We start from the raw sequence: 25,491 nt of genomic DNA, 5'->3' as shown, positions 1-25,491 counted from the left end.
AATGATCACACACTGCCACCATACCGAATGCCAGAGGTAAAAAGAATAAAACCTGAAAACATACAGAGCCTGGCTTGCTCTCCCTCCGATCAGGCAGGAGTAAGCCAGTGGGATTACAGGCGGACTTTGCATTTGCTATACCCTCCTCATGCCAGATAAATACCATGTCCTGCACTGCTGTGCAGTTTTCCACTGCTACAGAGCAGAGGCAAGTGGGAACGTCTTTGACTGGCTCCATACCCATCTGAGCACTGTAGGCCCCAAGGAGAAAGGTCCCTTTGCTCTCTCTAAACAAATAGCACTTCCCTTGACTCTAACTAGCTCAGTTAGCAGAGAACTGCCATTGCTTCTAGGATGTTCAGCAAATAACAAAACACACCCTTAAGGCAGACCTCTTTTAGTATTTTTGAGGACACAGGTACCAAAGCTAGATTTGCCCATGTGAAACTCTCATATCCAGCCTTCAACATCCACTGTTTTGAAGAACACATACACGCACACACACACACACACACAGGGCATCTGCCCAGGGCAAATCTCTGCAATGGACTGGTAACAGCATTTACTGGTTGCATTTGCACTTTTTTATTCCATATCTGTCACTACAGTCATATTTTGATAGGGGAAACAAATATAACCCTTTACAAATAAACCCCTGTATAGCCAAAGCAATTAATTTCACACTTCCAGGTATCACTACTGCCAGTTAAGCATGTCCATTTTTAAGGGAGACTTGGACTGTTAGTTACCATTTCTGGTGTAAGAACAGGGAATGTTTCAGTTGGTGTCTCGGAGTCCTGTGGTGATAAAGGTTGTAGAAAGAGGCACCCATGTTTTCTCCTAAGGAGAGCAAGTTCTTCTCTTAAGCACCCATCTTTTCTGCTTAGAAGATTGATTTCTTCTCTTAGGAGGGCTGTGTCATCAGCCATGTGCTTGAGCCGTGACTCCAACCTGGCCTTCTCTTTGATGTCAGTAGTTCGGGGCCCCTGAAATTCTACTCCCTGTAAGCAGAGGAAGAAAATAACTCCTATAAAACATGGGAAAATGAACAGTGGAAACCTACTTCAAGCAGGAAAGTGAAGCTTTCGAAGAGGCAGGACAGCTTCATGACTTCTCTGTTCCTCAGTCAGAACTACTTCGAAGTCAGAGTGAGGGACCACTAATTTAGACTCAGACTGTCACAGGTGCCTGCCTTATTCCCTAATACAGAGCAAAGAAAACACCTTAATTCATTTGGCTGTTTCCATGTAACAAAGGAATAATTTTGACCCACTGCAAGACGTTTCTAATTAGGAATAAGATGAATTTGTTTCAGTATTAGAAAGCAGCTAAGTAAGAAATTGGCAGAGAAGCTAAGGTATGGCCTTCTTCAGGATCAGCTCATTCATCTCCCCTTCTACAAGACCTGGAGCAGCCATTCAGCCTGTGCCACTAGGCAGTATTAGTGCACACTGACTGCAGAGCTGGATGTGAGATCAGAGAGCTGGTGAGGGCCAGATGATCCCTTACCCATTCCTGAATAGTCCCAACCCTGCATGTAGAACAGTGGCTAAAAGGCTTACCAGATCATTCTTTAGTGAAGCCAGCTTAGTTTCAAGTTGCTGCTTTTCAAGGCAAAACCGGTTCAGCTGCTGCAGCTTGCTGGTGTTTTCCTTTGTCAGCTTCATTAGCTGCTGCCGCAGGTCTAAGATTCTTCCCTAGAAAGATAGAAAAGGTTGAGCTGGGATGAGAGAGGACAAAAAGTGTGAAGCAGGGAGGAAGTGCTAGGCACAACATAAGTGTCACAGAAGAGAGGTAAACAACAGACTGATCCTGCATACACCACCTGATCCCACAGTACCTTTACTGCAATCTGTCATAATTTTTTTTTTTTTTTAAATATTGCAAATACCTAAGTAGGTAAAACAGTTAGGCAAAAGTGTGGGAAAGAGAAAGCCATTAGGTACATAGTACTTCCATATGTGCCTTTCTGTAAGGGCAGCATAAGAGTGTTGCCTGCTTGCACCACAGCAGCTGAGCCTTAGGCCCCCCCAGACAGAGACATGAACTCTTCAGACTGCACAGACTAGCACCCCAGGCATAAGCCAGGACTGCCCTGTACTCAAATAGTTCATCACCAAAGGCGGTGGGATGAGGCAGTAGGTGCCAAATGCCAGCTGAAAACCAAAGGAAAGCACTCTAGAAGAACTTCCTGTAGGCACTGAACCAGAAGGATGCATTTGAGGAAAGTAGAACAAGGTGGTCATCAACTACCTCCATAAGAAAATAGGATGTGCATCAGCAACTGGAGCAGAGGTAGGAATGATGATGGGAAACAGGAGTTGGACATTATGGTCTATTAATGACAAGTGAGAAAAAACCAAACATGTTCACAAAAGATTTTAGTGTAACTATTCAGCCCCAGGGAAATGAAGCCTTAACAGATCATCATGACACATATGTCTTCCTCCTTTTCCTGCTCCTTACCTCCAACTCTTGGAGCTCCTGGGAGTGCACATATTCTTTCTCCATTATTTGCACTTCCAACTCTTCCATGCGTATGTTAACAGAGTGTGCTTGAACTGCTTCAAAATCAACCAGCTGGCCAAACTTCATCATCATCAGATGATTGCACTTCTCTTCCAGTCCTAACAGAAAGGTGATGGCACAAATGGCAGCACTGTCTTTCATTGGTTAACAAGAATTTCTGCCATACCCCCTGCTTTTTGTCTGAGCTCTTTGGTATTTGCTCTATAATAAACAATTCACACAAAACCACACAGAGCTCACAGCTGAATATTGCTGTTTGTCCTTGCCCATGACCATGTCTGTGTGGTCACTAAGCCACACTCTAAGCCAGTCCTAGTAAGCCCCTCCCACACTATATAGCGCCTCTGCAGGTTTGGTGGTGCTAGACACATCTTTGGGTTTGATGCTTGGGAAAGTAAGTGTTTCAAATAGGGCTTGTTTCGTTCTTCTTATGTTACACAGAGCAGGAAATTGCCAAAAAAGCTCATGTAGCTTTGGGGAAAGTACTTTTGTCCTAGCAGTTCTGGTTTACAGCCAGAAATAGCAATCGTGTGTCCTGACTTCCAGTGTCTCATCTCAGTCAACTCTCCTTATACTAAGTTCCCAAATTATTTCACACGGCCTAACAACTGCAGTGCTGGAGAACTACCAGTACTTCATCAAAACAGTCCACTTGATCTGCTCGTTCTGCTTTATTTTCTGCAGTAACCAGCTGTGTCATCTGGGTGAGTATAAAGACAGACATCTGGTGACTTACCCACACCCAGTGAGGGGGACAGAATGTGCACTAGTATGCTGTGTTGTTCAGAGTCTCTGTTACTCACGTTGAATCTTTATCTCCATCTCCTTTTTGTCCTGGATGAGCTGCTTATGTTGCACCTGGGCCTTCTTATAGATCTCTCTTTGCATTATCTTTTCATTATGTAGGTCCACAATTCTCTTCTGCAGATACTCTAAGGACTGGTTGGTGAATACCAAAGCCTGGGAGAAGTCACTGGGCATCTCCCCATTAACCAAGTACTCCACCTGCGAGAAATAGCCATAAGCAAGGCTGACTTTACTTATTAAGGGTGCTGGTGATCTCTCTGGATAACAAATGTGTGAGCGTTAGAGAACTAATGGAGTGAGGTAATAGTAAGCATGGGCACAACTCTCACGTTTTGGGCCAGGGAATCACTACCACTCAGCAAAGCTCAGACTACTTACAGCTGTGATGACTGCCTACATAAAAAGCTGTCTACCCTTCTATGGCACCTGGAACAAAGGAGGAGCGAGGGACTCCCTGTCAACTGTACTTTTGAATGATCTGGGAGCTGCAGGATTGCACAGTCAGGCCTTAGACTCTTCTGTCTTCATTACCAACCTTTTAATGAAGGGAGATAGAACAAACGGAGGGACCTGAGCTTGCCTCAGAGGTATATAAGCCAAAACAGGCAGAGGCCTATCTTCTTTCTCTGCAGACAAGATTCAGCCTAGAGGAAATAACAGTATTGTCTTGAGTTTTCCTCTTCATTTTCTACTTATCATCCCTGTGCTAACAGCTGTGTAGATAAATGCATTGCATCCAATCCAACATTCTTGAATTCGGCAAAACTCCCATTAGTTTCAATAGTGTGGGGGCTTTTTTGGTTTGTTTTTTTTGGGGTGGGTTTTTTTCAGGAGAATATCAGTAGGTATGGACCTGAAGGAAAATCCCATGCCAAACCTATAAAACACTGGAAGACTATGCATATTTCAGGAATGGGCTGACCTGCCTGTCCTTACCTCTTTTCTCTCAGTATAAGAGTAGAGAAGGGAAAAAAAAATCTAGAGGAAATAGCAGCATGAAGTTTAATTAATGCCACTTCACGCCCAGGAGACTACGGTGAATCAGGAACTAAGGGCCCCAGAGAACACTAACACCATTGTTTAGATGTATATAGGCCATTCTGCACCTGCAGATGCACATCATCTTTAATTACCTGATGGAGTTTCAAAGGCACAACTACATACAGCTCATTCAGTCTCTGCTGCTTTTCCCACTGAAAGGTCTCCAGTTCCCTCTCTGCAGTGTCCAGACTGGTTTCCACTACTTTTGCCTACAGAAAGACAAATTGTGGACAAACAAAAATCCTGTAGTACTCAAATACATAAGGCAGCAAGGTCCTATGTTAGAGTTCCTGATCCAAAGAGAAAGAAATATAGAAAAAAATGCTCTTTTTTTTTTTTCTCCATACTATGATAGATGAGTTTCATAAGCAAACACGAGGCTCGTCTTACAAGCAAGATTCTATCCTGAATACCTCTGTACACATGTGCACTCATAAATGTCTCCTTAGTAGGAGGCTTAGAAGCCCTGCATGTATCAAGAGACAGCTGCTTTGTTTAGCATGTAAAACAGTTCTAGATCTACAGAGTCTGCAAGATATTTTTTATTGTGTTATGCCTGGAAATGCTTATTGATTCTGCATGAGAAAGAAACAATTCAGACTCAAATGTCAGACCCCAGGGTGAATATGTGGCAGCTGGCACTTAGGAAAGCCTTTAAAAACTAAACAAAAAACTTGTAACTTAAGCATATTTGATGGAACATTTTTGAGACACAATAAAAGCAAGACTTGCATAATGTTATTTTGGCAGAACTCACTCTATCCCGGATAACCCTTCAAATTAAGATATTTTTGACTTAATATAAATCAAATGTCTTGATGAACACAGGAGCTCAAAAAAGCTAAAAGGAAAACTTGCACCAAGTGAGTTTATCCCATGATTACTATGACAAAGAGCAAAAAGAAATAGATGGAAGAATAGCATTTTTATGCATTTATTTTAACCTGCATTTGTGTTAGGGTAAGGATTCTTTAATCTCCCCATCCCCATACACGTGCACAGAAGACGGGCCAGGCTACATCAGGTGTTGCATCTGAACCAGAGCATCCAGTTTCTGCTGCTGCATGATGGTTAGACAGTTGGGAAGGAACAGGACCAAAAACGTGGATCCAGCCCCATAGCAGCTAAGGTTGGATCACCTTGATTTACACTTTTCAGGAGGACAGGTGACCCATGTTGAGCTGCCTCCTGCCTCTGTGCTGCCACAGATATCTCTACCCAAACTGAGGCCTCTCAAAAGAATTCTGTTTTTAAATCTTAGCCAAAAGTCACACACATTTTCACTGTAATGGAGCCAGCTGATGCTTGCTGAGAAGAAAACACTCCAATACCTTTTTGGCCAAGGCATTATATTTCTTTCTGAGGTTAGCAGCAACTTTCTTCTCCTCTGTTAAAGCTTTCTCAATGTCTAACCGCTTCTGCTGGAGCTGGATGGTGTTCTGGAAGAGTGCCTCATTACAGTCTGAGAAGGAAAGAGTCAAAGAATAACTTAGTTTCATTATGACTGTACTACAGTTACAGGCCTGAGCTAGTAGCTTCTCCTACTGTGCACATTGCCCAGTTTTCCCCATAGTAAGACCATGCTCTTGGTTCCCTAGAGCTTTCTCAAACATAAACCACATGGGCCATTCCTCATGAGGCAGCGAATATCTTGGATGGATCTTTTTTCTTTACATTCAGTCAAGACAGTTTGTTTCCAGAAGTAAGACTAAATGCATCAAAGCCAATATTAAAGCCAAGTGCTCAAAAGTTAGCTTTTGTAAATAATGCAGTCCCGGTAATTAATAGATGTTACAGTATAATCTTCAATTATGTGAACATGTAGTTGTTTATCCATAGTACCCTTCACTATAAATCATGAACTTGCTGTAGGGATCATTTATAGCTCTATTTGTAAGCGAAGCTATGGTTCACAGGACCTGTTCATTTGTTTCATGGTAAGGAAGATCTGTGAATTTCTAACGCAGTGATTTCAGTCATATTAATCAAGTCAGCATCATCAACCTGAATCAGTGGGCTTAATTAAAAAAAAAAAAAAAGAGTCCAATAAAGGCAAAGCAAATTGCACATAAAGAGACAAATATGAAGAGGCTAATGCAACATGTAATTTCCCCATTAAATTAGTAATTTGGACTTTCTCAATAAAAAGTAAAAATCCTCTTCATTTCTTCCCAACATTTCATTGACAAAGGAGATGAATGCGGACTTAATCAAAAATTCAATTTGGGAAAATTATGTTAAAATCCAATTTAAAAAAATATGATACGGTAATTTGTTGCTAAGTTCTAACTGAAAATAAAGCAGTGTTGTTACATGGTCATTGACATATCACTCAAAGATTTTTTAAAAAACTAACACCCTAAACTAGTTAAACTCATCCAAAAGAAAAGGGGGGGGGGGGGTTGCTTGCCTTTGTTGAATGAATGAATGAAGAGGATTTTGCAAAGTAAAGCTCCTGACTTTTCAGATACCCATAAGAGAGCAGCCTAGCAAGAGGTAATTTTTGCATAAATCCACAAGGTGGTAACAAAGAGCTTAATTTAACACGATGGTAGGGTCCCCACAGAACTTCCCTGACAGAGATCCAGCTAGGCCAGGCAGCAGGTTTCCAGAGAGCAGCTACAGCCTCACTCCAGCCCCACTCTTGGGAGCAGCCTTTTCTCTCCAGAAAACAGCTGTGAAATGGTGAATGGTTCTTTTCACAAATAATTAATTCTTCGTGCTTAGCTAAGTTTTATTTTTCCAAACTTTTTAATTAGGGTACCTTATACTACCAGCGGTTTCATTATCTTCACTGAGATTTCCTGGGGAGAAATGCTGCAATCAGAAGGGGTACACACATTCTGGCCCTTAATGGCATTAACATGCAGTGAATAATGAAAAATTCTGTGTTTTCTTTTTAAACACACAATACTGCCCCTAAAGCTAAACAAGTAGTCAACCCAAGGAAATGATGGCTTACATACTCTTTGGGCAAACAGAGTCATCAAAGACTTCATCTTCAGATCCAGAATATTCTTCATCAATCCCCAAGGTGGACTCTTCATCATTCTCCTCTTCATTCTTATCTTCTTCATCTGGAAGAAAAGGGCAGTACTGCTGGCTTGCAGAACACCCCCAGACTCACTAGCTGTGCGTTATGCCAATGTGCTGGTGAACACAATCCCAATAATCCATGAAGGATCACCCTGGTAATATGTGGATCCAGGCACCTTGTGCCTATTGCATTGATTTGATAATTTCACAGAAAGAAAAAACAACAAAACCCAAACCCCAACAAAACAAAAAACTGAGGAAGAAAGATCACCTAGTAGTGCCAAATGCACAGACACAGGCACATTTTTAGGACTTCCTTCAATAATGTTTCCTCTCTTTATATGTGCTAGGAATTTAAACCTTGTAGGTTTACCATTCTACTACAGACATTAATCAACCAAGCAAAACACACAGAGGCACAAAACTGTCACAAAAGCATCACTGTTGTCTGCACTTTTTGCTAATCGTGTCCCATTTGAAATCAAAGTCAGAGAGAGAGAGCACAAGTATTTTAGCTCAGTAAGACTGCCTAGCCTTAACAGTTTAAGACCGAGTCACTAAGATAAATTAAATCCTTTCACAATATGTTTAGTCCTGTGACTAATAGGTGACTGCAGATTAGGTCTATGATCTCTCATTAGTCAAGGGACAGATTAAAGGAGAATGTCATGAATGTGGCAGACTAATCACTTATCCATAGCTCCCATTGGTACAGCATAGAAAGTAGCTATTTAAAGCTTTGCCCCTTCTTCATACCAATTATCAGTCCTCAGTATTGACTTACAGGAAGTAAATTGGAGGAGCTGTCATCAGACCAAATGTAGTGATGTTAGAAACTGAATTACACCATTGTTATCATTCAAAATGGCTGCCACAGAACATGGGTCGGTATATAAACAAATCTGGGTAAGTCTGATCTATGGTTTTTTGACCCGAGTTCAGTGCTGTGTGTACCCAGGGCTCCAGCTAGACTGACAGACATTTACTTGAACACACGGAGGTATGTGTAACAAATCCATAAAATAAAAAGAACAGTATGTCCAACCTGCTTCTCTTCCGACTTCTTTTTTTTCCACGCACTTGATTTTCTTCTTCAGAACCTTGGTCAGAAAATGGGCAAACTCATTGTTTTCTCCAAGGGATTCTTGGAAGTTGGCATAAAGAGCTTTCTCACATTCCTGGAACTTTACAATCTCACACTTTCTGGCCTCCATCTGTGCAAGGTAGCTGTTCAATTTTGACTAAACAAACAAAAAACCTACTTCAGTTAAAAGGTACAACCCACACATGTGTGTATATAGGATATATCTGTGAAGATCTGGAAATGCAAAACTTGAGTTTCTCTCTTTAAAACCTGTGCTCCAATCCAGCAAAACCTAGAAGTATGTTCTTAAATTTAAGTATATGATTTGTCACCGATTCCACATCATTAAGTACCTATTAAAATACAGCTGTTAAGACTATGAAAAGATAAACTACTGGAAGTTAAAAGCAACCATTCTAGGCTGATGATCAAGAGTTTCTTATTCTCCAAAATTTAGCACTAGACTCTGGATCAGTGCTAAAAAGAAGCAAAGAGATGCCACCATTTACTTTATGGCTTGCTTTTGTTTCAAGCCATGCATTAGTGGTACTGTTAAATCCAGAGACACATAGCCTACTTACTTGCATAGCCTCCTGCTCACTGATGAGGGTGTTAACACGCCCCTGGAGAAGGTTCTCATGTTTCTCAAGGTTCTTCAGGATAAGCAGCTCTTCATACCACGTGATGTAGCGCAGGTCAGCACTTTTCATCTGCACATCCAGCTTCAGTTTCTTGTGCCGGAGAAAGCAAAGTTCAGCATCAAAGTTGATCACCAGTGCATTGATCTGTAGCATACGAGAGAGGCAAATGAGGAAGAGGGACAGTATTAGGAGTGGAGCTAAACATGTAAAGCTATAGAAAGGAGCAGAAGGGAAAAATTCTCTCTGCCGAATCAACAACTTGCCCATGCTATTTACTATGAATTACTGAAGCGCTTTGAAAGACAAAGTTAACCCCAAATGTGTCTTCATTCTCAGCACAATAGTAAAAGAATCACCAGGGCTTCACAGGAATGTTTCACTGCATCCCACACCAACCCGGAAGTATTTTACTCTTCAGATAATGCTTTACAGTAGCCTGAAGTAGTTTATATAACAGTCCCAGATGTAGCAATAAATACATGTCTTCTGTCTTGACAAACTTCTTCCAGAATACCTGCCAGCTCTTCCCTTAGACATTTACAGTTAAATCAGTACTAGCAGCTGCCAACATTAACTTATAACATATGTGATGGTGACAGCAACATTTGGTTATTCTCTCAAAACCTTCACACACATGAACACAAGGGTGTCTGTGTTGGGGTAGACCAAAGAGTCAATGGCCAATAGAGTAAATTAGAGAAAAGACGATAAGAAATGGAGCAAACAAGTGAACAAGTGGTACACCTCTGGCACGCTCCTCTCTGTACCCTCCTAAACTCTGACTTAGGGACATCCTGAGCTTGAAGTGGTATGTTTATGTTCAACAGCTTTGAATGGATTTTTCTTCCAGACTTTATCAAATTGTAGCTTCCCCCACATCCTAACACTGAGTTCCAAAGCTTAGTTATTGTTGGAGAGGAAAACTATTTTCATTTGCATGTTTCAAGCTTTCTACATGACCATTTCAATTTGATATGTCTCCTTCTTTCAAGAGGTGATTCCCACTGTGCTTTTCTATGCTATTCATAATTTTATCACCTCTGCTACAACCCTTTCAGTTGCTCCTTTTCCAGGTCAAAGATGCTTTATTCATTTACATGTGCCTTTTAAAGAAGCTTTTCCATGACTAAGCATTTTGGTTACTCTCTTTTGTACCTTTTCTAATTCTACAAAATAATTTTTGAGACCAAAGGGTCAGGACTACAGTTATTTAAGAGCTGAGAACATCATGAATCTACAAAGTTGTAGTGATGCTCCTTTTTTTCCTCTTTGTCACTTTTCAAGTAATTTCTAACATTTTGCTTGTCTTTTTTGGCCACTCAGCTCATGGTTTCATAGAACAATCAATAAGAAATCTAAGATCTTTTTTTCAAGTGGTAGTCAGCACACACGTCACAGTTAGGGATTTATACCGATTTACACTGTAAATTCGCACCAGATAGCATTTTCCTGAACTTCAGAAAGGCAAGAGTAGCTTCAATCCTGAGACAGAAAGAAGGGGTTTTGGTTTTATTTCTGAGGCAGTGGGATTATTCAATCTCAAAAAAACCCCTTTTGATTTTTGATTTCCTACCTTTTTAATCAAGGTCTCCTGCAAGTATAGGGTTTTTATCTTCTCCCTCTTTAAAATTTCCAGTTCCATTTCTGTTGGCTCTGCCTTCTCGATCTCAAAAACCTTTTGCTGCTCTGTGACCACAGATGATGCTATTTTCATCAGGTGTGCACCTGCAGCCTGTGCCATAGGGTCAAACTCTTTAAAGGAAGGAGCTCGAAGAAACCCACGCCTAAATGCATGAGATGAGGGAGATCCTTCCAATTGTTCCTGGAGCTTTGCCTTGGCCTCCTGCTCCTCTTTGAACTTCAGGAGGATGTCACTGTCATACTCAAATTTTTTTTCTGGAACTTCATCGGGGTGTAACTGAGGGATCAGGGGAAGAGGGAGACGTTCTGATAAATCCAAGGCTGCCTGTACAGATTTCAATTCTTGCACTAAACACTTGATTTCATCAATAATAGAAACCTTGAGATCCCGCAAAGACATGATCTCTTTGTTCATATTCACTTTCCTCTTATGGATCTGCAAAGGAAAAACAATTTTAGTAGGATTTCCTAGGAACACTTACATAGTATGTAGTCTTCTCTAACACAAGTAATGATGAAGAGGCCTGTCATACTGACTTTCCTTCTTTCCATACTAGCTTTCTTTTCTGTACCATCTCCACACATTAGCATTTTTAAACAGCTGTCTTTCAGTCTGCGGTTTTAAAATCTTTGGAACCACCTTTCTTCCTCTCCTTCACAGCAAATAGCAAAGGTGTAAGAAGGGAAATAAGGATTCCCTATTCTCTCAAGTTCCTGACTTGATTGTGAGTTTCTTGACATGAGATGTTGAAGCAGTGCAGAAAGGAGACACAGGCTGTGAAAATAAGCTGTGGGTTTTACAGGATTAGACATCTGGGCTGTCTCTCGTTAAATACAGAGAATATCTCAGCTTTGATATATGTCCCTCTTTTCAGGCATATAGTACAAATAACACACTAACAAAAAGAAAATCAGATCTCTTTTAGTATTTTGTAAAGCAAGCAAGACAAAAGAAAAATACCTGAGAGGACCTTTACTGTACACACTACCAAATGCACAGCTATACAGAAATCTAGACTTCTTTGACATAGTCATTGAAACAAAGCTGTTATCTCATATAACCTCAAAGATACTGAAGCAGTCCTCCACAAATGTAGGTTCTGGAAGGCAGATGAGATTCTTGTATTTTACATGTGATAGTGAAGCTGAAATCACAACTACTGCAGGTTGTTAGAAGTAGAAAAAAGTTCTGATTTTTTTAAGTATAGTAGATAGTGAGATTAAAAGAAAGAAAGTAACATTTTGTCAGATGCTTTTGGATTTCATAAAAGCCACTAGATGTCCAAAACAAATTCTCTCCAGGCCTTCCAGCAATCCAGAGTCCTGAAGTCAACTCAGAAAACTTTGGCATCAGCTGAATATTTTTTCTCCAACTCAAGATGAAGATCCACTAATCTGAAAAGTGATACTTACATCAGATGTAAGAGGTGGGAATTAAATAGCCAAATGCAGCAAAACATATTTGTAACAACTTGTTTGCATCTTGCTTGGCCTGTAGGCAGACCTCAGTAATAATTCTATATTCAGAATTCAGTAATAATAATTCTGTTCAACATCATTAATTATCTGGATGATGGGGGAAATTGTACCCTCAGCAAGTGTGCTGATAATGCAAAACTGGGAGGAGTGGCTGATACACTGGAGGGTTGTGCTGCTCTCCAGAGGGGCAGGCTGGAGATATGGGCTGATAGCAACCTGATGAAGTTCAACAAGTGGAAGCACAAAGTCCTGCATCTGGGGAGGAACAACCCCATGCACCAGTTCATGCTGGGGGCTGACCAGGTGGAACGCAGTTTTGCAGAAAAGCACCTGGGGATCTTGGTGGACACCAAGTGGACCATGAGCCAGCAACGTGCCCTTGTAGCAAAGAGGGCTAACAGTATCCTGGGCTGCATTACGGAACATTGCCACAAGTCAAGGGAGGTGATCCCTCCTCAGCACTGGCGAGGTCACACCTGGAGTGCTGTGTCCAGTCCTGGGCTCCCCAGTACAAGAGAGAGATGGCGCTACTGGAGACAGTCCAGTGAAGGGCCACTAAGATGATTAGGGGATGAAAAGACGTGTGGTAGCTGTAGGAGTCCTATCCTCAAAGGTGGCTTCAAAAGACCTGGTTTCTCAGGAAGATTCCAATGCTTAGTACCCAGAAGCAGTGACTGTGAAAGTGCAAATATGGAGAGGCCACACTAGAAACACCTGTCCTTGCTCACATCCCTGTTTTTGTAAAGGTATTTTATGGAAGAGGTTATTTAGCTCAGTGTTTTAAGGAATGCATACCAGTTACTCGATGATAAGACTTTTTGAAGAATTCAAAAAGACAGATGTTCCTGCTGAAGTACTAGAAAAGGTAAATTCTCTTTCTCATTTAAAAAGACCCAGCTCAGAGTTATCCTGGATTGATTCAGGTTTGAGTTTGGTGAAGCACTAACAGTTCACAAAAGAAAGGCTGATTTGTAACTAAAGCTGACTCAACACAGTTTGCCCTTCAAGGCTTCTTCCCACATTCACTTTGATTTCCTTTCAAAAAATTTCTTCAGTGACTAATACGCTATCCTCCCTCCCCCAAAAAGGGGGAAATATACACATCAATGAATCCATACCAACGCTTTTACATACCAACATTTCCAGGGACATAAGCTGCGTCACCTTCTTCTCAGTGTTCATACGCTTGTGTTCAGGGACTCTGTAGTTAGTGTCAGTCTTCAGTTTATAACATCCCATATTTTCCTGTGCTTCTCTGATGTCCTCAACATCCTTGGGATTCTCATAGTCATCACTAGGTTTGCTCTTGTATCTGGTAGGTACAAAACAAAGCTGAACTTTAAGACAGAAAGCATACAGATGAACAAACAGGGTCATTTCATACCTTCTGATTTCTGCAGCAAGGCTTGCAGGTGAGCTAGGGATCAAGAATCACACACCTCTTTCAGAAACTAGTGGCTACTTTGAGAAGAATATCCTTGCACATTTGAATGAAAACCTCAGATTATTTTTTTTTCCCAAAAAAACTCTTAAAACATAGCTCTGCCATGAGACAGGCTAAACCTCTACACTTGGACTGAGTTCTGGGTTTAGCGAGTACCTGCTGCTCTCAGTCTCAGGGAGCCATGTGTCAACACTCCACCAGCCTGCAGCACAGAATACTTGGTCCTACTATATATTGTTAAACAATTAATAACCTTAAAAAGCCTTGTACTCCGACTCTATATTGGTCCCATTCCCTGTCATTCATCTCCTAATTAAGAACTTCTGTACTTCCATGAGCATTCAAAGATGTCTTGCCCCACTTTCTTGCCTCTCAAGATAAAGACCAGCATAGAGTGTGAAGGCATACCACAAACACTCACATAATGTTAGCATGTTAGCCATGATGTTAGCATAACTGACCTAACCCAGCTGTTACAGCATCTGCTCTATGTGGTGCTGGTAGGGTTAACTGAGAGTTGACTGTAATGGTCTATGTGTCCCCCAGCCATGATCAATTTAGACAGCTTTTTACTCCCTAACTGAAGATGCAGCTACCTAGCTGAATTCAAATTTTTTAATATTTTAGAAGAACCATAGAAACTAACTGAAAGATTTTAATGCTCTCTTGAGACTCAGAGATACATGAAGACTCATCTATTTTAATTATAATCATTAGGAATATAAAAAATTAGGCAGAGAGATTATAGTGCTATATGACAGCTAAATAGCATTACTTGACCTCAGACAAATAAGCACAACTAAAAGGGCACAGAGTCCAATTCAAGACTCACAATTCATCCCACTCTGCCTTCCTCTTCATGATCTTAGCTTTCACCTTGTCAGATTTCTCAACAATTCTTCTGATTTGCTCACGTTTGCTTTCTATATAACATGTCATTGGCTTTCGGACCTCTGATGTCTTCGGCTTTTCAGCCTCGTCCTCGAAAATTCTAGCATCTGGACCAAAAAATAACCATGTGAATATGTAAATACCATGCAGCACAGTGCAGTCCCAACTACTGGAAACCCCCTGGGACAGCTCCTGTAGAGCTGGTGTCAATCAGTATAGTTCCACTGCAGTGGATGTTCTGAATGTATTCAGGTTCTTTGACTTGATTCTTAGTCACATTCTACCCATGAGGTTGACAGATAATTGCTGACATTGACCTAAACATGGAAAACTATGTATGTGTGTTACTATGTACACAGGTACTAGAAAAACCATACCACAGTTATATTTCTTCACCTGTACCTAAAGAAATTATAAATTTCTTTAGCTTGGACTCAGGAAAACAAACTGAGATTAAAGACAGAAACCATATTACTGGTAAGATTTAAACGGTCATCATTAGCCCTATGCATACGCCTTGTCTCTCTGACGATCTCCCTTTCTTCTGCTTGTTTCCACGCCTGTTTAAGTACTGTCCTCTTCCATGATGGACGTTCCTTATCTTGGTAGTATTTTGCAGGCATTGCTAGAAGTCTGTAGGTCGAAATCTGATGATTGCTTTGAATAGCATGAACAACAACAGTGTCAAATTCCAGTGAGTCCCGAAACCTGAAAAGCCAAATTAGACAAAACTGTCTGATGTCAGTAGGTGCAACCTACCATTTTTCCTTGACCAAAAGGACATGAATAATGTAGTTTACTTATTACACATACAATCATTAGATGTAAATTCAGAAGTCAGTAAGTAATAGCATGATGACATCTGACACTAGCTATTGACTTTCATCCAGTCTAGGAATGAAGATGCTCAAGAACAAACGTATTAACACCTCTCCCGATATTGAAACTTACACCAGGTTCTTCATGAGAATATATTTCACCTTCCATTAAGGACTGATTAAAAACATGTGCACTCAAGTCTTTTTCCCAGTCACAGACTCCGTGTGCCTAAGGTATTTTTGTTATTGTGCATTATTTCTATTGTGTATTTATTTTTAGGAATTAATCTTTTGCTATATACTTAGCTTTAAGAAAACCAATCCAAAAAGCACGTCGCGCTTAAACTTCTGTTTTTGAGAAAGTTCATTTCATAACTGTAAACTGTATAGGGAACATTGTGTTAGCAATGACACTAAAATATCTGACAGACATGCAACATGCCTGAAAAACGGGGGTTCATGTCAAAGGTTGTTCTTCAAAGTTCCAATAAAGGTTCTTGGTTCTTACTGAACTTACTGGCAAAAATGCAAGCAAACTCAGTCTCAACCCCCACCCCCCCCCAGTTTTCTTCATACAGAATTGAATCGGAATGAAACTACTTCCTTGGTTTGCATATCTGAATTTTTACCAAAGATTCAAAAGAAGTAAGTACACCCAAATATCAATATATACTCTTGTGCATGTTCCAAGTAAAATAAGAACAGAATCATAACAGAACAGAAGAAATATTGATTATATGAGGGGAAAAAAAAAATTAACATTCATTTTCCTTGTGGCAGATACAACTTCATAAATGATAAGTCCCATGCAAGGTCAGAGGGAGAAGTAGAAGAAAAGTGGTACTTACTGATTTTGTAGTTTCTGCAGTCCAATCAAGTGTTTCTCATGTTCCCAAGCCAGCTCTTTTTGCACTAACTGGATTCTCTGTGCTGTCTGCCTATCCAGCTCCTCAAAGATCCTATGGTCCATCTCATACTGCTGCAGAAAGACAGAAAACACATCATCATATTATCTTGGCTACTAGGTTTTGGTAATAAATAGAATCATAGAATAGAATCATAGAATCATTAAGATTGGAAAAGACCTCTAAGATCATCTAGTCCAACTGTCAACCCAACACCTCCATGCCTACTAAACCATGTCCCAAAGTGCCATGTCTACGTGTTTTTTTAACTCCTCCAGGGATGGCGACTCCACCACCCCTCTGGGCAGCCTGTTCCAATGCTTGACCACCCTTTCAGTAAAGAAATTTTTCCTAATATCCAATCTAAACCTCTCCTGACATGACTTGAGGCCATTTCCTCTCATCCTGTCGCTAGTTACTTGAGAGAAGAGACTGACACCCACCAAAATATTTTTGCCCAGGTGCCAGAGTTCCATGCACATCAACAGAATCCTTTATTTCAGGAGCTATTCAGATCTCCATAGCAAACTACATTTTTCCCACATGGTTCTTAAATGGCACAAATCATCAGCTCTGATTCAGAAGTCCCAGCAAATTATACATTCATAGAACTACCTTAATCCAAAGGGTTGGACGTCTTTGGCCCCAACACATCAGGTAGCAACGTTTCAGAAGAAGGTGCCTCTAAAGGTAAATGACCCTTATAAAAACCAGATGTACCTCTCTGTGCAACTGCATGTGCTTGGGCAACTCCTGATTCTTTTGAAGAAGAAAAAGAAACTCATGCCTCAGTGCAATTAACTCCTCCCTTTTCTTGTTTTTTTTTTCTTCAGCTTCCTTCATTATCCGTTCATACTCCTTTTTCTGCTTGACTTCCTCAATGCTGAAAATACATGAAAAAGGAAATGGTGTTATCTCAATGGGAGAGAGGAAAGATTACAGGTTATGTAACCTTTTAGATTTCCTTGACAGCCTTAAACTCCCAGTGAACTCAACGGCTCTGAAGGTAACTTAGAAAAGAATCATCTTCCTGTGTATTTGTACAGTCCTAACATCATGGGGCTTTGACCTTGACCTTGTGTTGTCTCTGTAGTCTGAAGTTAAGTAAGTCTCAAAGTACCATGTTTGAATTACTACCACAGAAAAGTAGATGAAATGGAGGGAAAGGCTGAAAAAAACTTTGTGTGTAACAAGGAAATTACCCAAATTTGGGGTGATCAACTTCTCCCTCCTCTTACGAGGCAAAAAGAAATACATGGTCTGAAGAAAGAGCTACTAACACTTGAAAATCTCTTTCATCATTATCGGAGCATCTCTTACTTGTAGGCATTGGGATCCTCAATGTCTTCAGTAGCCTTCTCCTTCTCAAGACCACTCTGGAATAAAAATGTTGTCTTGCCTTTAAACAAGCAATAATAGTTTCAACAGACAATGAAGCTTTTAGAAACAGTAAGACAGAGCTCCCACTGCCTCTCACAAAACCAAAAGAAACCTTCATGATCAATATTGTTATACAGGCCTTAAATATCAGGTTTTAACATTTCAAGAACAAAAAGCAATTAAGTTGGTTTACATGTAAAAGAACTAATGAAGCATAGTTCTTAGGGACAGAGAACACAACTCCTATATCCTCCTCATCAACATTAACCATTACATCATTGCTTGTCCTAACTTCACTCTGTCCCATAACATCTTCGGTTCTCTGTCCCCCAAACCCAATTCTCTCGTCTCCCCTCACTGCCAGGTTGACAAGAGACAACATATCCTGGGCTAATTCCAAGTTACATGTGTAATTAATCTGGTTTGCTTCTGCTGACTGCATAATGGGTTCACAATTATTAGCTGTGAAGAATGACAGATGGATGGACACTGCAGTCGCACAAACCTCATTTCCCTAGGCAATCATGCTCTAAAAAAAGAGGAGGGCCTACCACCCTACAGTGAATACAGTCATACTAAATTGATCTGTAATTTAACTCAATTAGTTTCAGAGAATTTGTATTTGATTCTCTAAGAATCTCATTAAGTTTAATGAAGATGGAATTTTTAAAATCTTCCACATGATTTAAAACTAGAATAGATACTTAATGAAGATATACTTTAATAGGGAAAAACTCTATTAGGATGGTCATTAAGCAATGTTGCTAGCCTGAACAATAGAAATTGACCATAAAGATCTTTATATAGAGCTACTTACATACTCAAAATGATAAAACTGTATATATGCTTTATAATTGTCTATTAATCACTACTTGTAATACTGGAGCTAGCTAGGCTCTGATTTCACAGGTTCCAATCATTCACTTAGTTTAAGAAAATAATTTTTAGTCTATTCTCAGTGCTATATATTCTTGTGATACTGGTAAAGAATTCCAACTAGTCATCAACAATTTAACTAAATGACCAAAATCACAATTTCCTCTCTGCCTCCCTTATCAAGCATCTTTCAAAATGTAGTTACCAACTAATATTAAAAATATTTAAAAGTTGAATTTGTTTTATGTTGACACTTTCAAGATTTTTAAACTGTACTGAATGTACATCTACTCGAAAAGTCATTGTGCGTGATAGCACTTCTTTACTCAACAGGTGTCACTGCTTCTTTCAAGTTATACTTAATTCAGGCACTCAAGAGATTTTTTAAAAATTCAATAAAGTCTGAACATTTTCAGTGGGGGAGGTGACACCTCTCTCTTCTTGTGTATTATCAGTAGAACTGTTACTGAGTTCCAGTGTCATCTGTTCAAACATGATAAAGGTGATGACCTCTACAGTGATTACAGGACACCTGTAAAATGGTAACTGCTAATGCTGTCCAAGAGTGAAAGAGCAACAGGATCAGCATGATGCTGTGCTATTTTGCAAATCTAAAAAATCCATCTTGTGAATTGTACATGAATGATACTAGATACACTGAGAAACTATACATTTGGCATTCTCCAAAATTATTTCTAGAATCCCCATCCAGAGCAGAATCATACTTTACTGGAATTAAATCCAATACAAGTATTAAGTATGACAAATCCCTGTGGTTCTTTCATTCTAGGAATGTGCATGATCACACCTTTGAGTGGGAAAAGACCAGTGGGATATTACACACGAACAACACATACTATGCTTATTTGGAGAAAAACTCAAAACATTGAGTAGGAACAATGCAGCCATAGTGCCTGCTTATTAGGGAATGTTTTGCAAGAGCTCTTCTTCCAAATTGTTTGCGAAACCTCAGCTTTTGCTTTGAAAGTTCTATGATGCCAAATAATTGAACTGCATTTTGCCCATCTGCAGTAGTTTCATAGTAAATAGGCCTAATTCAGTGAAAGAGGGTAGCGACTTACCCTAGGAGAGGGGATTTTGGCTTTTAGCTCTTTGTGAACATCCTCTGGAGACAAGATGTTGAAAGTAAAAATGTTTCCATCTCCACCACAGGTAATCAGAAATCTATCATCATAACTAGAACAGATACCCTGGATCTGGCCATAATCATTGTCATGTACATTGAAGGACCAGTATTCCTTCAGGGTATTCACTGAGAGGTCTTTATCCTGGAGAGGATAAACACGCAGTGCGCCATTCTGCATCCCACAGAACATCAGTAGTCTGCTGGTACTGTCAAATAAGCAACGAGAAACAGTAATAGCAGGCAACTTGTAATAAGTAAGGCCACAGCTCAAAACATGATACTTGAAAAGAGCTAATCTAGCTTAATAAATGTAGCTTTCCGAAGTTTGTAAGCTGGGAGCAAAGTATTTGGACCATTTAAAGTATGTGTGATGCTACTACAAACTTTTTTCCAGCTAACTGGCTGCTCAGGAATGTTCCAGCACTTGCTGGGTATCATGGAACTGGTCTCAGCCCTGAGGTGGGCAGGGTAGCAGACACCAAGTTCAGAGCTAGAAAAACAGTTTTCCTTCCCTGTTCTTCATCTAGTACTGATGGTGGTGAATGCAGCCAGCTGTAGATTAAAGCCTGAACTAAATCTGCCTCCTTAGATGCAGAACATGCCTAGCCTTACAGGGAACCTAATACTGGGAGTCTGAAAATAGTTCACCCTTTTCATTCATACAGTTCACAGAATGTTCTGAGAAGCCTGTATTCTTTGCACAAGAGGGATGGACTGATCCCACCATGTTCTCCTCGAGGGCTAACTGTGTCCTCTCTTTGCTAACTATAAAAAAAGAACTGCTGTTCTGGTGATCACAATTTGCAGACACTTCTAATGGTTCTCCTGGAGTTCTACAATCTAGGATGTTTGAGTCCTAATCCATACTTAATTAGAAATCAGACATTTTCATCTTTGAAGGGCTTTTTAAATTATTCTGTCAGATACAGTGCCCAACTGTGCCCATTAGGAATTTTAAGTGAAACTCAGTGCCAGGAAAACCAGAGAGAGTTCCTGCATATTAGAGTTGAGCCACAATTAAAAAGGGACAAAACAGTCCCTCCTCCCTTCCAAGTTCAATTTCATCAAGCTTTATCACAAAGCTGTCTGTTACACTACAATGTTTACCAGAAGGAGATTTGGTGGATGGGATTGTTGTCGGTGTCCTCAACAGGAACAACTTCAAAGGGTTCATCTTTCCTGTTTTCAGGGTCATCTTGGTGATCATTTGAGAATTCACAATGATAGAGGAACCCTGAGTCATACCCACCCTGAAGAAGAGAATGACCATAAAGAAAGGGTGACAAAAGAACACTGAAGCAGCTGACCAGGTAAATGCAATTTTCAGAATAACTCTTCCTTTCTTAAGGATCTACGATAGGTTAGAAAATGTTACTTCCAAACATCTAGAGATCCTATTTACCCACAGAGAAAAATCTATCATGATCACTGGCATTACAAGCCATCCTACCAATATGTTAAGATTCTACCTTCTGCTTGTGAGGGAACAGCTCAGTCTTTGTGCCCATTCAGGCATCACCAAGAAGCATACCTATTGGAAATTTACTGAATAATCTGAACTGGAGTGACACTACTGGTTTACTTCACAAAGACCACTGAAACTAGCAACTATGAAGGGAGTTCAATGTCCTAGAGACAGCAGGTTTCAGATAATCAGTTTTCTAAGGCACCCAGATGTGAAGGGAAGGTTGCCACATCTTGCAGTCCCATTGACCTGAAATAAAAATTGATTTACCAAGGAAAGCCAAAATTTTCCTGGTGCTGAATAAAACCCACAGAGGATGGGACTGGGCTCCTCTGGTATGTAGAGAGGTGGCAATGGCTCTTCTTCGGGTTCCTCTTCAGGTTCTTCTTCTATCTCCTTTCCCATCTCCTGTTGGTGCTTTATCCATTCAAGCTTTGCTTTCTCCTTCTCCTGCTTTTTTTTCTCTCTGAGTGCAATCTCCTCTTCCAGCTATTACAACAAGCAGAGAAACACAGAGACATGAAACCAAGGCACTCCATGCATTACTGACTGAAGGAGTCCTATAAATGAAATCCAAGGTGGTCCTAGCATTATATATACAGAATATCTAGATAAATCTCTCTTCTATCAACTAAGCAGAGATCAACCAGACTTCATGGGAGTCTCCAGTGGAATGCCCCCATTTCCCTTCTCTGAAGTATTTTAACTCATGGTCCTTTGAAACAGAAACCATTCTGCATGAGAATCAGATTTCAGCATTTCCTCAGAGATTATTCCCAATATTAACTACTATTAGCATACCACTTCTGCAGAACTCCTAAGCTCTGTCCTCTGCCTGCCCAGGAGAAAGAAAAACACTGGAAAGCTGAACTCAAATTCCCAAGTTCTAGCGCATCATTGATGTAGAGTAAAAGAGAGAAGCTGTAATGGACTTTACTTCTTCTGAACAATGAAGGGAAGATATTTGCAAATTTATAAAACGTTTAAACCCCCCTTTCTATTCAAGCCTACTTTAGCATAAACAAATATCAAACAGTCTCTAAAACAGGATCTTCCTAAGAAGATATTAGCAAATCTTAGAGAAAGGCCTGGAAAGGATCTCAAAAGAGCATTCTTTTGCCCAAAAGCAGAATCAGCTAAACCTTAAATATTATTGGCTGATGTTTGTCTGACCTACCCTTTAAAAATCTTCTGCTATGGGGACTCTACAGCCTATGCAAACTATTTCAGTGCTTCACCACCCTTACTGTTAGAAATCTTTCCTTACACCTTATCTAAAACATCCTCATTTATTAATTATTGATCTTTTCCCAGAGGAAAAAGAGAACAATTAATATCCTTTCTCTCCGTAGAAACATTTTCTATTTTTAAAGATTTATAGTGTCTCCCAACAATATTCTTTTCTTTTGACTAAAAAAAAAAAAAAACCCCAAAAAACTCCATACACATTCTTTCAGTCTTTCCTTACATACATATACTAGTTTTGTGATCATTCTTGCGGCTCTTTCTGTGAGAAAACCACCAAGAAATCTTTCTCCTTAATGCTGACTTCCTCCTAGTTATAACAAGAAATGAGGCTTTGCCTGACATTCAGTAATGCACCACTCAGAAGACAGAAACAGTTAACAGAGAAAGCAGAGAAATCACAGGTTAAGAATAGAACCACAGAGGCTTTTGGATTGTGGTGGATTGAACATGGGACTGAGAGCCTGCTCACTGGAGCTCTGCTCCTTAGCCTAACACCAGCTTGTTTTTTAATTTCACAAAATTAACTATGGCTGAGAGCTGGCATAACTCTTTTCCTTTGGCCCTGCACATATTCTAAAATGCTAGTTCCCATTCAGAAATAAAAACCACCCCTTTAAAGTTATTACAACATTAAACAAAAATCAGAAGTATATACCTGCTGAAAAAAAAAAGATGTTTCATGTTTACCTCAAAGTGACCACACGGGTGTTTTATGACTGTTCAGAGGAATTTCCTACAGCACTAACATCAACCACAAGAAAAATACTTTTTCTGAAAATTACCAAGATGAAAATAGTTTGACAACTAATGAACTATACTACCTTTCCCTTTCACTGATGCTATCTTCTAATTCTAATCAAAATGCACATCATGCTTTCAGTGTGATGTATGTTCTATTTGAATAAACAAACAGCAACTTGTAATTTCAAATGTTGAAACTCAGCCACAAATGGACTCTACCTGGCCTGCCCCTTCAAGAAGCATAGCAAAAATCCTATGATGCAATACAGGGACTAGAAACCTTTTCGGGTTGTTTTGTCCTCTGGCACATGAAGAACATGAAATTCCTCCGCAGGAGAGTTCTTTACCTTGATTCGCGATTTAATACTATAAAAATGGAAGTACTGTGTTGGCAGGTTTTTTATTTGATAGGTCGACACTGTATCCTGTTCCTCAGGGACAGGGGCAGGAACCTGGAGAGCAAAGCCATTCTCACAAAGGATGAGCAGCATGCTCTTCACCTGTACAAAACCACAAAAAATACAAGTATAGGGCAGATGTATACATGGAATTGAGAGGAATGGGAGAAAGTTAGTCAGAAGGTGCACAGGCACAAAGCCAAGCTCCAGCCAGGAGGCATTAACCCTAACTGTGCTCTTATTCAAATGGACACATTTAAATGGACATCAGAAATCAGTGAGCTTCTTTTATACTACATATCCTAGGCAAAGCTAAGGAATTGAAGAAGTCCTCACCATATACAAAACAGCTATCATTCTGACACTGTCTAGTTTAGAAGCAGCATCATGATATTTTGGGAGTTTGGTTAAATTAAAGGATGGATCTGACCCAAAAGTTAGGAGCTGAGGTTTTGGTTTGATAATTGTTTGCAAGTCCATATGTTTCTATACTAATAAATCCCTTATACCTTCAAGACTGGGCTCAGAATCTTGCCAAATGCTATTTAGCTTTGAGTTTGTTTCTTCTTTGCTGGTACCTGCCAGGTCCTTTAAAATGCAAAGTTAGGAGGAATAGGTGAGGTGAGGGTAATAATTATTTAGTGGTTTTAGATTTTAAAAGGCAAGTCTGTATTTAGTTTCAATTACCATAAGCTGTCTGGAGACTAGAGAGAGGCTTATTTTATCTGACCCATCACTAAAAATGTGCAAAGGGGGCATATTAGACTTGCTATGGAAATCTTAACTAGAAATTATATGGTTCTTGTGTCCATAAAATCTCAGCCTTACAAATACGTTCATTAAATATATAATACTTAATCCCCAAGGTGTTTTTTTAAAGAGAAAAAAGGTAGTGTAACACTCAGATGCTTGTACTATGTTTAGTAAGTGTTCACATCTAGCAGTGGAGACCTGATACTAGTAGACAAAATTACTCAGAGGGAATCTAACCTATCAAAGACATGATGGATGCTTTTTTAGTAAGTATGAGTACCTTGTCGTCAAGGAAAGGACTCAAAATGCAACTGTCAGATCAAGATCTGTCATTTCTGCAGCAAGACAGAGTTAATACCGGCAAGTGTTCTTTTGCCCACACAGTTTTTATCAGTTCCTATGAACAAGCAAGAATAGCTACACTTTGCCACTGTGCACCAGTATAATGTATCTTGCTGGCCACTTTGTCAGTGTCTAAATATAACGAACAATCTCCCTTCTAAATAAGAATACTGGACCAACCAAAATTTCAGAAGTTACTCTAACCTTATAAAACTTTTAAAATACTAGCAAGAATCTATTTGAATATGCCACTGACACACTTCAAACACAGAGTGTGAATTCCAAGAAGCACCCAAAAGCTTTCTTAATGTGGTCCAAAAGCTTCGCAAAAGCCTGTTTTAATACAGGCAAGAGGCACAGGCAATAATGCTCAAATAACTCTTTTATCAAAGGAGACTAAGACTTTCCAAAAGCTAAGGCAGAGGCTTGTTTCTTCAAGGCAGGAACACAAAAAGCTGAGCAAAATGTTGTGGTTTGCATATGTTTCTGCTCTTTGTTATCCAAAGTCCAAAATATGTCCAAAGTGACTGAACCAGAGATACAGCTACACAGAACCTATCTGTCATTCTGAAGTAGCGTGAAGAGCAAAGTAAAAAAACATCTTTTGCCTTGCCTATAGAGAACATGGCTAGGGTCATGGATCTTCATCTGTTTTCATTGGAAGTTCTTTTCAGGAAGGAAAGAAAACAAACATACATTACTTACATGAGAAGGTGGAGACCACTGTAATGCCTGCACAGGCCCAGGGAGGCAGATGAACCCTATTGGCTTGTATTCATCTTCAACAGCAAAAAAAAAAACAGTTTTGTCTTTACTCTGGGGAGA

At 39.9% G+C, this 25,491-nt stretch overlaps 1 protein-coding gene across 1 annotated transcript in view; it reads right to left on the bottom strand.

The window, feature by feature from the left end:
* Window positions 1–586: 586 nt before the first annotated feature.
* CFAP44 (cilia and flagella associated protein 44) overlaps window positions 587–25,491 on the bottom strand; it is a 47,114-nt gene continuing 22,209 nt past the window's right edge. Inside the window, exons 16-36 of the mRNA XM_072851621.1 lie at window positions 25,372–25,482; window positions 23,521–23,673; window positions 21,455–21,673; window positions 20,827–20,969; window positions 19,655–19,925; window positions 17,637–17,692; window positions 17,037–17,199; window positions 16,260–16,390; window positions 15,108–15,301; window positions 14,535–14,700; window positions 13,393–13,570; window positions 10,712–11,215; window positions 9,079–9,282; window positions 8,459–8,654; window positions 7,344–7,454; window positions 5,709–5,839; window positions 4,470–4,586; window positions 3,333–3,534; window positions 2,467–2,627; window positions 1,563–1,697; window positions 587–1,001 (exon numbers count right to left, since the gene is read on the bottom strand). Coding sequence (XP_072707722.1) covers window positions 723–1,001; window positions 1,563–1,697; window positions 2,467–2,627; window positions 3,333–3,534; window positions 4,470–4,586; window positions 5,709–5,839; window positions 7,344–7,454; window positions 8,459–8,654; window positions 9,079–9,282; window positions 10,712–11,215; window positions 13,393–13,570; window positions 14,535–14,700; window positions 15,108–15,301; window positions 16,260–16,390; window positions 17,037–17,199; window positions 17,637–17,692; window positions 19,655–19,925; window positions 20,827–20,969; window positions 21,455–21,673; window positions 23,521–23,673; window positions 25,372–25,482 — 3,825 coding nt within the window. The 3' untranslated portion in view covers window positions 587–722. The remainder of the gene's footprint in view (window positions 1,002–1,562; window positions 1,698–2,466; window positions 2,628–3,332; window positions 3,535–4,469; window positions 4,587–5,708; window positions 5,840–7,343; window positions 7,455–8,458; window positions 8,655–9,078; window positions 9,283–10,711; window positions 11,216–13,392; window positions 13,571–14,534; window positions 14,701–15,107; window positions 15,302–16,259; window positions 16,391–17,036; window positions 17,200–17,636; window positions 17,693–19,654; window positions 19,926–20,826; window positions 20,970–21,454; window positions 21,674–23,520; window positions 23,674–25,371; window positions 25,483–25,491) is intronic.

The sequence above is a fragment of the Ciconia boyciana genome, chromosome 1 (genome assembly GCF_034638445.1).
Source record: "Ciconia boyciana chromosome 1, ASM3463844v1, whole genome shotgun sequence".
NCBI lineage: Eukaryota > Metazoa > Chordata > Aves > Ciconiiformes > Ciconiidae > Ciconia > Ciconia boyciana.
The sequence above is the reverse complement of the archived record's forward strand: the minus strand, read 5'-3'. Positions and strand labels throughout refer to the sequence as shown.